The sequence below is a fragment of the Gastrolobium bilobum genome, unplaced genomic scaffold, assembly GCF_033153095.1.
Source record: "Gastrolobium bilobum isolate Gb01-03AN ecotype WA unplaced genomic scaffold, APGP_CSIRO_Gbil_v1 utg20487, whole genome shotgun sequence".
Lineage (NCBI taxonomy): Eukaryota > Viridiplantae > Streptophyta > Magnoliopsida > Fabales > Fabaceae > Gastrolobium > Gastrolobium bilobum.
In genome coordinates, this window is record NW_026897768.1 from 103,899 (window position 1) to 119,570 (window position 15,672).

The 15,672-nt window shown below is 33.7% G+C and overlaps 1 protein-coding gene across 1 annotated transcript; it reads left to right on the forward strand.

The window, feature by feature from the left end:
- The first annotated feature begins 12,776 nt into the window (after positions 1-12,776).
- Positions 12,777-13,370, forward strand: LOC133310068 (zinc finger protein 10-like). Its single transcript, XM_061510955.1, has one exon. The coding sequence runs from the start codon at positions 12,777-12,779 to the stop codon at positions 13,368-13,370; it is 594 nt and encodes a 197-aa protein (XP_061366939.1).
- Positions 13,371-15,672: the final 2,302 nt, after the last annotated feature.

The following is a 15,672-nucleotide window of genomic DNA, read 5'->3' on the forward strand; positions in this document are numbered from 1 at the left end:
AATATTATGTATATAAAAAAAACTGTAGTCTTAGATTTTTATTTGAATGTAATAGAGTTAGCCTTGCACTTGTCCCTGTACAGGTGCGGCGGTAACACTTCCCAAATTTGATTATTTTGAACTTCCGCTGTTATTTATAAAATTATTGAATTTATTTATGCTATTATAAATTGTTAGAATTTGGGGTGTTACAGCACTTCTCGAATGGAAACCGTGAGAGTCGAGATGAGCTTGTGGAGAAACCAGGACAGTGTATCTTGGAATGAGTTGGAACTTTGTTGTGAGTGCCCAGTCGTTGTGATGCCCGAAGGTGAAGATCGAACATCAGAAGCCGTTGATGAGCTTCAACCTCTTGATGTACCGCAGTGGAAGTGGAAAAGTATTTCCATGGACTTCGTTGTGGGTTTGCCGAAGACTCAGACTGGCTGTGACTCTTTTTGTTTGGGTCTTTGTGGACGGATTGTCAAAGTCTGCCCACTTTCTTTCAGTAAGGGTGAGCACGTATTGGTGAAACTTTCACTGTCACCGGTGTTGTTCGGGAACTCGGAGCGAGGAAACTGTGGACTTGACTTGGATTGATTGCTTAAGAGGTAAGCTTTTGTGTCCTTGGTTTAGCCATTGTTGGTTCCACCATTTCCCATGGAGGGATGGTTGTATGCATGATGTGTTTTCATGTACTGTTTTATTGAAATGCTATGGAGCTGTTAAGTGCAATTGCTTATGATATGTATGTAGTGTTACGCCTACAGGAGGCCAGGGGGCGATCCTGTGGGTGGGTGCAGCGAATGGCTAGTACCGTGTGGGTTTATGGATTCCTACACTTCTCTGATCAGTAGAATAGTTAACACACATGTCTTGATTATATGTTGCATTGCACTATTTTGGAAATTATATTGTTAAACTGCTTTTGAACTTATATTGAACATGTAAGTGAGCTTGGGGTGGAAGATCCTTGAGGACCCCTTATCTTACTGAGATTTCTTGTTTAAAGATCTCACCCCACGTTTGGGACACTTATTTCAGGTTCAGGTAATTTGGGAGCTGATGCCTCTGGCGGCAAGAGGCCGGAGCTTAGTTGATGATTATTGTTGTTATTATTATATTGCTGGATGCTGGATTTGGATGCTGTTTATGTTTTCCGCCTTATTATTATGTGGTTTGTTAGAACCTGCACCGTTAATTAAGGAATTTAATTAATTAATTATGCAAAAATAGGAAATGATTCCATAATTGACCCTAATAATTATTATAAGGCTTATATAATTATAGTAAGTGATTAAGAATGCTGAAAGTCGCTTTTCGGAGGAAAAGTGCCGATACCGGTTCTGCTAGTCGGTATAAATGTGTACCGAAAAAGTATCCCGGAAAATTATGAAAAGTGCATGATAATTACTAGAATATTATATAGGACTTGTAAAACGAGTTTCAAGTTAATATAATGAGAACTGGTGCCAGAAACTGATACTGGCTATGAAAAGCGCGTTCCGGAAAGGTGCTCGGAGAAATATAATAAAAATATGATTATTCTTGGAAAAATGAGTAGTTTCATAATCCTAAGTTTGAGATTAAAATGCTAAGCGTAGCAATTAAAGTTAATACTGTATGTTTAACCTTTAAGTGACTATAAATAGAGATTGGCACAAAGACCTAGGTTAATTCCTTTGGTCCTCTACGTGGTGGCTGGTCAGCAGCTGGTGCTCCTCCATTTCTTCTCTGTTTTGTTAGCTTTTCTTCACCTTAACCCTTCAAGACACCTCTTTTATGTGAGATTAGTCACCTCTATCCTTGTATACCTTGTGTGGTTGGCTTGTGAGTGAGTGGGGTGTTGCTTTCTGATAGTTTTAGCTGCTGTGTGGGGGTTTCTAGTGCTGAGTTTGAGAGTTTGGGGTGAGGGTAATCTTGTTCTTGGCTTGAAAGGCTTCAAGAAGCCATTTTGATGGTGAAAGGTCAAAGCTTCTTGTTGATTTTCGTAGTCTTGATGGATCATAACCTATGTGCTGTGTAGAGGACCCCTTGTGTGCCTCATTTTCGGAGTTGTGGTGCATTAGAGGTATACTTGATCATAACTCTTGTCATTTTGATGTTTTAAGCTTGTTTAAGCAATTAAAAATCGTAATTTGAACCATTTGATAAAAGGAATGTGTTTCTAGGTTCATAGCATGTTAATAAACATCTGTTTAAGTAGTTCTTGAACTCCAGATCGAGTTTGGATCATTAGAGGTTGATTTTACCTTTAAAACTCAGTTTTGTGCATTCTTTCGAAGAAGTATTCAAATACTTTTTGGGTAGTATTCGAATACTTTTCTGGGAAAATGCAGTAATCGAATACTTCGCGAGTCAGCAGCGACCTAGTTTAGTAAAATTGCGATATCTTGAGCTACAGAGCTCTAAATTGAGTGAGGTTTATACCTATGTGAAGCTAACACATAGGGCTACAAACTTGTAAATTTTCAGATCCATTGGATAAGTTTATTTATCTCAGCGTATGTTTGAAGTCGAGACCCTATTGCTGGAAATTCAGCTTGTTGTAGGAACTTTGCAAAGATCATAACCGGAGTTATACAACTCCGATTGAGGCATAAGATATGTATTTGGAAAGCTTGAGATGTCTAGTTTAACATAGTAAAATCTTAGAGTATTTGGTAAAGAGATGCAAAGGTAGTTTTAATCTGGTAGTCGAATACTCCTTGTAGGAGTATTGGAATACTTTTCTGGGAAGAAAAGTATTCGGATACCTTTGAAGAAGTATTCGAATATTGGAAAGTATTTGAATACAGCGGGGTTTGGTATTCGAATACTGTGGTATTCGGATACTGGGGGAAAAGTATTCGGATACTTGGTAGTATTCGAATACTTAAATGAAAGTAATCGAATACTTTCTGGAGACAGGGAGTATTCGAATACCTCCTGCAGAAAATGCATAAAATGACTTATAATGAGATGGAAAGCCTTAATCACTTAATGTAACCTTGACAGATTATTATTGATGATTACTTATTGTATAAACAGATTGTGATTGTACTGTTTGCGGGCTTTGAGCTAGTGTGGACTCTTGGCTTGGATAGTTAGCTTGCAAGGTAAGCTTTCGTGTCCTCGGTTTAGCCATGTTGTGGTTCCACTATGTCTCATGGGGATATGGTTATATGCATGCTGTGTTACATGCTTTTGATGTTTTGGAAATGCTGTTGAGCTATTGTATGTTAGTGCTTTGTTGATATGCATGGAGGTGTTCCACCTATACGGTAAGCCTGAGTATGTAGAACATACAATAGGGTGAGGCTGTGGGTGATGTGCAAGCGGTGTTCCTTGTACTACATGTAGGTATAGACGTATTCCTACATTCCTCTGGCCAGTAGATAATGATAAACACACATGCCATAGATATCTGTTGCACTACATTCCTCTGGCCAGTAGATAGTGATAATGATATAAATGTTTTTATAACTTATATTGCACATGTAAGTGAGCTTGGGGTGGAAGATCCTTGAGGACCCCTTGTCTTACTGAGATTTCTAGTTTAGAGATCTCACCCACGTTTGGGGCGCTTATTTCAGGTTCAAGTAATGTTGAGACCTCAGGCGGCAGGAGGCCGGAGCTGAGTTAGATTTGCTGTTATTTAAGCTGACATGTTGGATGCTGGATTTGCATGCTAATTATATGTTTATAGCTTTAGTTTATGTTTATGGAGTTTTATGTTGAGACTTGTTGTTTACGCTGTTTATTTGGTGGCATGGGGATTGTCCATGACACCTAGTATTGTTTATGTCTTGAGTCTGTTGGGAGTTGTAATAATGTATCAGGATATTGTCCGGATTACGAGATGTAATGCCGTGATTTAGATACACACTTTATTTATATATTGAGTAATTTCAGTAGATGTCTTATTGCAATTTAAATACAGGTGATATTTTATGAAATTGATTAAGTAATCAACTTGGCTAAGTTTAATGACGTCATAATTGAAAAGAAAAAGAATATTCCGCAATTTTAATTAAGCACCGCATAATACGATGTAATGTTAATATTCTGGGTATACACGGGGTGTTACATGGTTGATGTTGAGACTTATGTTGGGCTTTGTTGCCGTATTTGGGTGAGCATGGGGTTTGTCCATGCCAGTTGTTGTTAGCTCTTTTTAGTTTGAGTTGTATAAACTATTAGTTGTCCGGTCTACGTGTTGTAATTCCGTGACTAGAGACATATTTATGTTGTTTAATTAATGAGGTTTTCTAGTTAGTTGTCTATTTGTAATTTACATACAGACAATGTTTTATTAATTGGTCAAGTAAGCAAGTTGGTAATGATTAATGACATCATAATTGAAAAGAAAAAGATATTCCGTATTTTTAATTAAGCGTAGCTTAATACAATGATATGTTAACAAACCGGGTTAACACGGGGTGTTACAGGTATTTGCACTTTTCGTCATAAAAGCGACTTTCAGTGTTATTAAGCCCTTACTGTAATTATTTAAGTCTTCCCATATTTATTTGACGTCAATTATGGAATTATTCCCTTAACTCACAATTAAATTATTAAAATTCTTAATTTAACGGTGCAGGTTCTTACAACTCGTCTGGTGTTGATTCGTGGTACAAAAAAGTCAACTTACGAATCATAAAACTTTGGAAGGCCATAACTTTTGATTCGGGTATCCGAATCAAGTAAATTTTTTGTTTGATTCCACATGACTTTTCGATATTTACGCAACGACATCTCAATTGACATATTTTATCTCTCACAAACACAGTGTAAATTTACAACTATAGTATTATATAATAGCGTTTAATCTCAGAAGCCTCTGAGTTCTTTTTGAACCAATACCAAACATAATATTCTTTTTAAAAATATTGAAATTGTAAAAAATAGTACAAAAAACAAACATCTAACTTTGTTTCATAGGTATTGCATGAAGAATGACCTGATTTTTTCTTGCAAGCTCCACCACATCCATTGAAGAGAGATAGGAGCTCTATGACATAGTGAGAGAGTGTTTGTATTCTTTATCATTGTTGAGAACAACAATGGAAGTGGAAGAGAGCACGAGCGGGGTGTAGTTTTTTAAAAGGGTTTCTCTTTTCTCATGTCACATGAGGTAACATCTCTCATGTCATAGACATAACAAGTGATGGGCCCTGTAAGAACCCGCACCGCTAAATAATTAGTTAAATAAGATTATCGATGCTAGTGCATGTGATTGATAAAGAGTTGCATGATTATGGTAAGAAAAATATTTAGAAAGACGAATAATGCTTAAAGTCGTTTTTCAGACGAAAAATGAAGATATATAAATGTGTACCGGTGAAGTATGCCAAAAAAATATAATAAGTACATGAATATTCCTAGAAAAATACCTAGGTCAAATATATCAATTTTGGAGTCATAATAATGAGTGCTGATGTCAGAACTTATACCGGCTACGTATAAAACGCGTACTGGCAAAGTGCTGCGAAAATCATAATAAAAATATGATAATTCCAAGAAAAATGGTTAGGTTCAAAATATGAAATTTGAGATTAAAAAGATTAGCGGAGCTATTATAGCTAATACTTATGGATTAATTTAATGCACCTATAAATACTAAATGAGCACAAAACCCTAGGCAGATTATTGAACTCTAGGTGAGTGCATTTGACTGCCACCTTCCTCTCTTCTTGGAGACTTGAGTGTATGCATGAAACTTAGGCAAAAACTTCACCTTCCCCATTGATTCTTCCCGTTCCATTTTGTAAACACTTGAGAATATGCATTGTGAGGGAGAAAAGCAATCTTTTTCTAAGTGGTAGTTGTTGTTTGTTGAGGTTTGGGACTGTTCATCTTTGTTGAGGGGTGTGGGAGCCATTTACTTGACATTTGGAGCTTCAAGGAGCTATTTGGTAAAACAAAGGACCAACCTTGTAGCTCATTTTTGTGGCCTTATACTTGCAGTACTGTAGAGTGTTATAGAAACCATCAAGACACCTTATTTGTTATCTCCTATTGTATGAGAAAATGATTTCCCTTTTCAAAAAAGGTTTTTAAAAAATGATAATATAATATAATGTGGTTTCGTTCTAGTGGTCCCTTTCTAAAACAAAAATTAATAGGTGATTTTTTTGGCTCAAAAGTTCGAATCAAGTGTTTTTTTTGTTCTACATAACTTTTCGATATTTACACATTGAAAAATTTTCGGAGAATTATTTGTTAATGTTGGGAAGTAAAAAATTAAATAACATCATTCACAATATTATACACTATTTTTTTTCAAACACTTGGTAGAAAATATTTTTTTAATATTATATTAAGTATCCTTATTTATAGATGGACTAATCCACTTTGGTGTCATCTTTAATTTAAGACCACGACTTAAAAGATAAAGTCTCAATTCACAGTCATAAGAATACAGCCAATAGGATAGGGATAAGGAGGTTCTAGTAGGCAGAATACTGTGTTTGGTGTTGATTCGGAAAGAATTCAGAGGCTTCTGGGTTTAAATACTCTTATGGTACCATTGTTGCAAATTCCAACTGTGTTTGCGAGAGAGATAAAATATGCCAAATTAGGTGTCATTGCATATATCTCAAAAAGTTATATGGAATAAAAAAATTATCTGATTCGGATATTTGAGTCAAAAGTTATGATATTTCGAAGTTTTATAGATAAAATGTTAAATTTTTGTGCCACGTGTCAATACTAGACGAGTCACGCCTAAATTAGGCGTGAATACCTCATGAGTCACACCTAACTTAGGCGTGACCATTCACATCCAATTTGGACGTGAATGAGTGCTATAGATCCGTAAATAATTTCAAAATAACTATATATTCGTAATTATTTATTAAAAAAATAATATTTTAATTTTTTTGTCATAGGAAACATGGAGGAGGATCTGTTTACAAATTTTTTTTATAAATTTTTGCAAATTACACTATGTACTCTCGGGAGAATATAGTGTAACCTAGTGTTCTCCTAAAAGAACATAGTATACTTTGTAAGAGTTTGTAAATAAAAAATTTGTAAATATAACTCTCCCAAAAAACATATATACCTTGTATTGTGGACCGGGAACCGACCCGGTTCCGTGAGACCCGCTCGATTTTCTTTGGATCCAAATATCTTATAAACAATTTATCATATAATAATTGTAAGTTGCTAAAAAATAAACAATTGTGGGACCTCTTTATTGACATTTTTCGTTTTTTTTTTTTATGTTGTCTTCTTGGACTTTTGGTTGGTCTTTCCTCAACATAAAAAAGTGAAATATCTTTATATTTTGTTAGCACGAGAGAAAATATATAAATAATTGTACATCGTTGATCGATTCTATTTCTTACTGATTCAATGGATATAGAACTTAGAAGCCAGTCGGGTAGTATTTTGACCGTTGACCATGACCATGTGCTCTAGATCTTCTGTTCTCTCCCATCGTTGAAAGAACTTACCTTGTTTTATGACTTAAAAAATTGACGACCTGTGAAACTTCATATACTTGTCATTGCGAAGATATAAATCATTAAAAAAAACTTTCAATCAACACCTTAAGGTTTTTCGTTAAAATAGTTTTTTATATGGTATTAGAGTTTTAGTGAGCTCAAGATCACGAGTTCGATCATCGCAGTCTCCTACTTGTGAAATTAATTAAGCATAAGGTAAAAAAAAAATTGGGCTCATGAAATATCCACGTTTCAAGTCCAAATGGCTCTTACACTAAGAGGTATGGTAGAGAATAATATAAAACCATTAAAATATTTTCACTCAACACCTTAAGATTTTAGATTAAAGTGGTTCTTCATAATGTAAATTTACTATAGTTGTAGAATTTGTTTACAAATAATTATAGCATGGCATCAATTATATATGTGTGTGTGTGAGACATGAAATATACATAGTCCAATATGGAAAAGATTGAGAATCATACCATCCCAATTTCACTTAACCTATGTGTGTGTGACATAAAATATACATAGTCCAATAAGGAAAAGATTGAGGATCATACCATCCCAATTTTACTTAACCTGTGTTTTTACTAGTAATGCCAAGCAAGCAAAGAAAGTGCTTGATAAATTAAACATCAAGGTTATAAAAGTAAAAATCAAAAATTATTTACCAAAAAAAAAATTAAAAATTAAAAATTAGAAAGGGGAGAATTTGGTAGAGAAATCCATGAGACTCACGTTGTTGTCATTCATTTTCTTGTCATTGTCATTGTCTTACATCCCATCTCTTCCTCTTATAAGTTTCTTGTTGATTTTTTTTTTTTGGAAGTTAAGTTTCTTGTTGATTAAGTCAGAAGACTAATATCTAATTGATACCCAATTAAATTAACTCACCATAAGTTTGTATATACTCAGTCTCAATTGCACCATAAGTCTATAATGCACGGGTTGATTCTTAACAATGCCATTAATCACGCATGTACGGACCAATTATGAAATAGAAATCAAAATATACCTAGCTCAAGGCTCAAGCAACTAACTAGAGTAATATACTAAATATACCTGCAACTAATTAATTAATTAACAAAATATTGATGCATTAAGAATTTTGAAGGTCAATTCAATAATTGTTGGCTTTCTTAAAGTTAATAATTTATAACATGGAAGTGTCTGCAAGTTACAGTCGTATTAAACTGTTTTCTTACTATTTGTTATTAAATCTATGACTTGAACTAATTGTGATGTTTGTAAATAATTGCAGGCCAACATAGAAAACCTGTCGCCTATGCCTGAAATGAAAAGCAACTTTGTCTTTTAATATTGATAAATGCGAAAAAAAAAATTGATTTTGAACTGAAAAGAAAAGGAAATTGAACGCAGACCACATGGAATTTTTTAGGGTTGCTATAACTGATCATGCGGTGATACCCCATAAGTAAAGTTAAATAATCCAATCAATAGTATTTGACTTTGCACTTAATCGATCATGTACCCGTTGTAAATAAATTATTTTTGCTCCTCAAATTAAGTGATATAAATATAAATAGAAAAAGAACACTACTACTAAAGAGATTGGTTCAAGTAGTACATGTTTGATTTCACTTATCACCTCGCGTAAAAGATACATGTGATTTATTAAAAAAGAAAAAGAAAAAGGACTACTACACTATGCATATCAATTGGGGGATTTTATGATATTCCTAAAGGGGATTTGGTACCTAACGTACTGTGACATAAAATAAAGTATATCTCACCGCGGGAGTTATAGCAACGCAGGACACGCAACCGCAAACATTACTGGATACACATATACATGATCAATCAGCTAGCGTAAGCATTTTTTGCTACACACGCGCATGAAGAAATAAATGACTAATAATTCAGTTTGGTAATTGGTTAATAATGTATATTACCTCATCCTCAAAGTCAAAATACATGGTAGAGTAGTGCAACCCCTGAGGTGAATTCCCGTGAAAAAGAAGGGAAATGACTGTTATTACATATCACTTTTCTTCTATGTCCTTCACCTCCCGCCCCCCGGGTTAGTAATGAATAAGTTTGTAGATAACAACAAATATTGTTTAATTAAAAAAATAATAATCAATTATTATTATTTCTTAAACCAAATAACACATGTTATTAACTATATATTTATAATTACCAACCGATGTAAAAATAATTTAAAAAAAGTGGTGTGTAAATATATATTTATTAAAAAGAAAATTAATTAAGAGGAGAGTACTTTCATTATCCAAAACGTCATAGGGAAAATATACATATATATGTGTGTATTAAATATGCAATAATATATAATTCAATTGCAAAACTGACATAGACAGGCATCATAAATATAATTAGAGGAACTAGCTTAGGTTGTGGGCTTTTTTTTTTTTTTTCTAACCCCTTGATTAATGATGTTGATTGTGATGACATAATGACGGTGTGCTGACATATTACGAAAGTTTATACCTAAAGACAAGTACAAGCTACAAATGGGCGCATGTTCTCTCTTAATTAGTCTCTTCCACTTGTATGTCAGGAAGGTTCCTTCATGTTTCCGAGCAAATACAACTATATATGGTGAGTGAAGCTCTTCCATATAGCATATAATTTGCTGTACTTTTGAATCTGTTTCATCACAGGATCATAGTTATCATATAGTAAACCAATTAATTAAGTGTCATCTCAATGAGCAGAGTCATGCTGCGTCATACCTAGGAAAAGTCTATGTGGCATCCTTTTCGACAGTGTGTTAATTGGCCCCTCAAGAGGCAAAAGAAGGAAAAAAAAAAATTAACATCTGATTGCTTGGTACAAATAGAGATTGGACATGTAAAATATAAGTTACCACAGTTCAATTTTTCCAGCTTGCTTAGGGGCCTTTGCACGTAATCCTTTCGGTACATGTCGGGGCTGTAACTCTTTTGATGGATACATTTGCTTTTGTTCAAAAATATAGGGTCGCTTATCATGTTAATTACAATGATTACCTATTTCTATTCCTCAATATAATATTTAAGAATTTTACTTTCCTTATGCATGCAGCCAAACTAATTATCAAAAAATACACATGAAAATCTAAAGGATCCATTATAATAGATATAAAACTACTATTGAGGATTCACCTTTTGTCATGGTATCAAAGCATCATTGATCAAGTATATGTAAGATATATCATTTTCATTCCAGTCTTATAAATTAAAATGTTAAACTTAAGTATAAGGAGGATGAAAAGACGTGCTCGACATATAAAATCAAACAACTTAAAATTTTAGAAGAGTTAGTTACCAAATCATAAAAGTTTCAGTTATTAACTAAAAATTTATGAATTATTTAGTTTAATTAAAGTAAAGCAATATTTAGTCCTTAGAGTTTCTTACAATTAGATTTTGATCTCTATAGGTTTTTTCTTTTTACTTTTTGGATAATGTCTTTATATTTCCACTCGTTTAGATTTTGATTTTTAAAAGACCGATATTTTTTTAATAATTTGAGAAACTATAACAACTAAATTTTAATAAAAAAATCTTTATTTTTGGAAACATCAGGAAAGAAAAACAAAACAAAACAAAAACAAACTTGGCATAAAACCTAGGTCAGTGTACTCCCATATTGTCATGCAGAATGACTGACATAATGAGTTAAAATTGTTAGATGCAAGTATAACCAACGACTATTAATTAACGGATGTAAGACTTACATCCATATAAATTCGACATTTTTTATTGTTGGGATATTCAAGTGTGATGAAGTTTCATATTGGTTACTAATGAGTTAAGTGAAGTCGATATAAGTGGGAGGATCCATAAACTCAATACTATAAGATTTTAGGTTAAGACGTGATGTCGGATCAACTTGACGTGACTGATGTAACTTAGTCCATTAATGATTGTCTCCTGCCATGGACTTGGACTAGTCAAGTGTTTGGCGAGAGGCGGATTGAGTACTTGAGTCTGAAGGACTTAGAGAGGCTTCCATTGATCAAGGAGAGCACATCAAATGTGTTAGGGTTGATATGTATCTTAATCTTTAAGATTTTGAGTTGAGACGAAGTATCAGACTCACATGCTATGATTGATGTATCTTAGCACATTGATGGTTGTCTCTCGCTTGACTCGCCTAACACCCATTTATGTATAAAAATATATATGTTTGATAGATTTTTCGGTGTAAGTTAGCTTTAGGCATCTTTGGAGATATATACAAGAAATCACGATATCCATTTACTTCCAGAAAAAGCCATCCGTTTGTGAAAAGTTATATAGTATAGGGGGAAAAAATATTTAATGTTACTTTAAATAATTTTGTTTAGTATTTATCAAAACGATGTTGTTTTGTGGTTGAAAAATTAAAAAATTAAAATGATAAAGACTATTATAACTCTAAAATAAATTAAAATTATAAATATATCATGATTTCTGCATCAAAACGACATCATTTCGGTGAACATTAGACAAAGTTGTCTAAAGTAACTTAAAAAAAAACCAACCCATAGTATATATACTAAAGTAAAAGCTATCAACGTGATTTTGGTTTATTCACAAAGGATTTCGTCATGACAGTTTAGATTTCAATTTAATTTCTATCGATTTAGAAATGCGTGAATCAAAGATATTTAGAAATAGCCAGGTTTCAAAATCACTAAACCCACTCCACCTGCCCCCAGCCTCCAGCTCCCAGGCAATAAGGTTAGGTTGTTTTGATATATAATACAAACTTAATAAAGTAATTAACATGAGGAAGTGGCCAAACATTTTGGTGAAAAACATATTGTTTGATATTAAGGATTATTATATACCTAGAAAAGAGAAGAACTAATCCAATTCGCACGTCCTTCACCTTTGATGGAAGCCTCTCAAGTGGCATGTCTTGGCTTATCTAATTTGCGTGTCCCGCACCTTTTTTGAGAATTAATTCTTCTATGTATGTTCATTCCTCGCCTATTTAACATCCCTGTTCATGTAGAAAGAAGCACTAAAATGATAATTAAATATGTTCCTATTAAAGAATTAGCTAGACGAAAAGCACAAGAGTCCAAATGGCAGACAAATCAATCATAATAAAGAATAATTATCATTAAAAAAATAACCCCACAAAAAAAAAAAAAATTTAATAATAAAAAAAGAAATATTCCTATCTGCTGCTAGCTATAGATGAAACCATAGCCGGCTAACAGAATAAATCTCTAAGCAAACTTCTAAGACTTTTCCACTTTACACCATATTCACTTGACTATCTTTAGGTAATGCCTATGTCCTTAATTTGTCATGTTCTTCAAACCTTCTCCACCTTCTCCTTTCTATAATAACCTTCCCTCTAAGACTCTATTTCTCATATAGATCCCAATTATCATTGTTTGCCATGGAATTCAGCTACCAAGAAGACTCCAAGAGCTCCAGTGAAGAAATTGATCGATCATCTGAACAGAATGATGACATGGGAACTGGAAGATCCTATGAGTGTGTCTTTTGCAAGAGAGGCTTCACCACTGCACAAGCTTTAGGTGGACACATGAACATACATAGAAAAGATAGAGCCAATAACAAGACCAAACCTAATTTCCCTCCTTCAAGTTCAAGCAATAAGGTTGATGTGGACAACTATGCAGATCTAGGGTTCTATTCAGCAATTCCAAGCAATCTTGGAAGAGGGAATTACTATTCCACTGGTCCTGATCATCGTGAGGTAGACATTAATAACAATTACCATCAAATATATTTTCCTGCATACGCATGTGGTACTAGATCACCTTCACATGTACACTATAGTACTGAGGTCTTGTGTGGAGAAAACCAAAGGGATCATCGGGTGCACCTCTTTGGACAAGATTGGAGGAAAAGTGATTTGAGTTTGTACACTAATCCATTATGTGAACATGAAAATAAAGACAAGATTGAAAACAACAGTGAAGAGGATGAACTCGATTTGGAGCTTAGACTTGGTCATCACCCTTAATTAGCAATAGTCCATATATATTCTACTATTTACCTACTAAGTATATATATAATATATATATATATATATATATATATAAGCATGTCTGGTTTTTAGGCCTATATTTTTGGCATGCAATTTTACAGAAAGATGGCTTGCAAGTTGGAAACAGTGGGAAGAAAGATTTCTATAGCATGGGGACTTCTTCAAGGAAGAAGAAAATTAGGGGAGTTATTCGAGTTTCTGATGAGGAAGGTACTCAGTATATACGTTTTCTCCAGAAAATATTTACCCCTCTATTGTCTAGGGTTCTACTTGAAGTTTTTTAATTATGCGAAATGTTTCTTTTGCTACGATCTTTCTTGTTTTAATTTCTGTATGTATCTTCCTATGCTTTTGTTGCAATGAAAACTAGGTTACTTAATGTATATGCGTATGCTATTTTATTTTTATAATAAATTCATAAGCCTCTAATAACTCTAAGCATATATATAATTCCCAAACGTGTTTCCATGATATGAAGGTTCTATCGTTTCTGGTCCATCTTATTTGTATTGTTTGAACTATTTACAAAATCAAAGACAAATGATAATGGAATTAATAAGGAGGGTGTAAAGAACCTTGGGATACACCACCCCAAAAGCTAGCTCAAAGAGTGGGAGTGCCCAAGACCTTATAAACTCCATATTAGTTGCACATACAACCAATGTTGGACTATATATCTCAACATGCCCCCTCACACGAGAGCCCTTTGGGCTTGAAGAGTGGATAATGCAACAGGCTCAGCCTACCTGTGCTAAGAAATTCTACGAGAGAAAGTGGGGGATGGCGAGGCTCTGATACCATGTAAAGAACCTTGGGATACACCACCCCAAAAGCTAGCTCAAAGAGTGGGAGTGCCCAAGACCTTATAAACTCTATATTAGTTGCACATACAACCAATGTGGGACTATATATCTCAACAGAGGGAGTGAATACGATTATTATAGACTCACAATGAGTAATTGCTCAAACCGAAAAACGGTCTAGCTATGTAGTCATCAGTAGGAGATATAGCTCTGTAAAGCTGTTTCTTTATCTACCAAAAAAAAAAAAGTTGTTTCTTTAAATGCAATTTAAGACCATATTCTAGTAGATATGGTTTAAGCCGTTTGGATGTGAACGTATATCTATGTTTACTTAGAATCGAAGCAATAAAGAAAATGATTTATCTTGATTAGCATGCATTTTAGCTCGTAGGATCTTGCACTCATGAAAATTACACAAATATAAATGTTTGTTGCTCACCATTTTTTCCCCCTACAATTTATTTGCCCTTTTTGTTTTGCGAAAAATGAGAAATAACATTTTGTTACAACAATGAGTGGAAATGATATTTATGTTATTGTGTAGGAGTACAATAGTTGCAATAATCTATTGATCTCTTTTTTTTTTTTTTGGATAATATAATCTATTCATCTCTATATCTAAGAAAACATCATTTTGTGTGTGGTCTTTTTCTTGGGGAGTGGGGAGAGAGTGATGTGAGTTGAAGCCTTTGAAACAAGCCCCTCTTAGAATTTTTTCCCCCCCAGGTTGATATCCTTTTCTTTCCCAGGCTGTTTAATAGATTCGGTGAAGCTCTAAATTTCTTTAAAGAAAGAAGATATAACTCCTCGTATAATAATGAAGTTATATTTATGTTCACACACCCAAAATAAATGGCATCTCATACGCGTTATGAAGCACCGATACTCCGAAAAAAAAAATTCAACGTATCCGATACGCGTATCGGAAACGTATTGTATCGTATCAACGAATTAACGGTTGTATCGAGAACGTATCGAAAACGCCGTGTCTGAGTCGGTGCTTCGTAGCTTCACACTGCAAAGTGAATATGCTTGCGGTAAATGCTTTCCTTGGATTTATACATAGAACCTTTTTCAAGTGATAGTTATGTCTTTTTTTCCTCATATCATTCTTTTCTCCATATTTTGTCATATATCAAGGAATTATGTGATTTGAACTATTTAGGTTTATTTTTGATTGAGTATTCTAGCTGGCTTCTATTTGAAAGAGTTATTGTTTAAAGGTGAATAGTGATTATGAATTTGGATTGATCAGCCGCGCGATTACTCAACCAATTCAATCCAAATCCATCTTTAAAAATCTATAAAATATAAATTAGGTTGATAGATAAATTTATTTTTATTTAATTAAAACCAACTCAACCTTAATCGGTTCAAAGATCAAATTTAAAATTTTCTTATCAAATAAAACCATCATCAATACAATCGCCATAAATTTTATATCGAAAAATATTTAAATAAAAGCTAATATTATT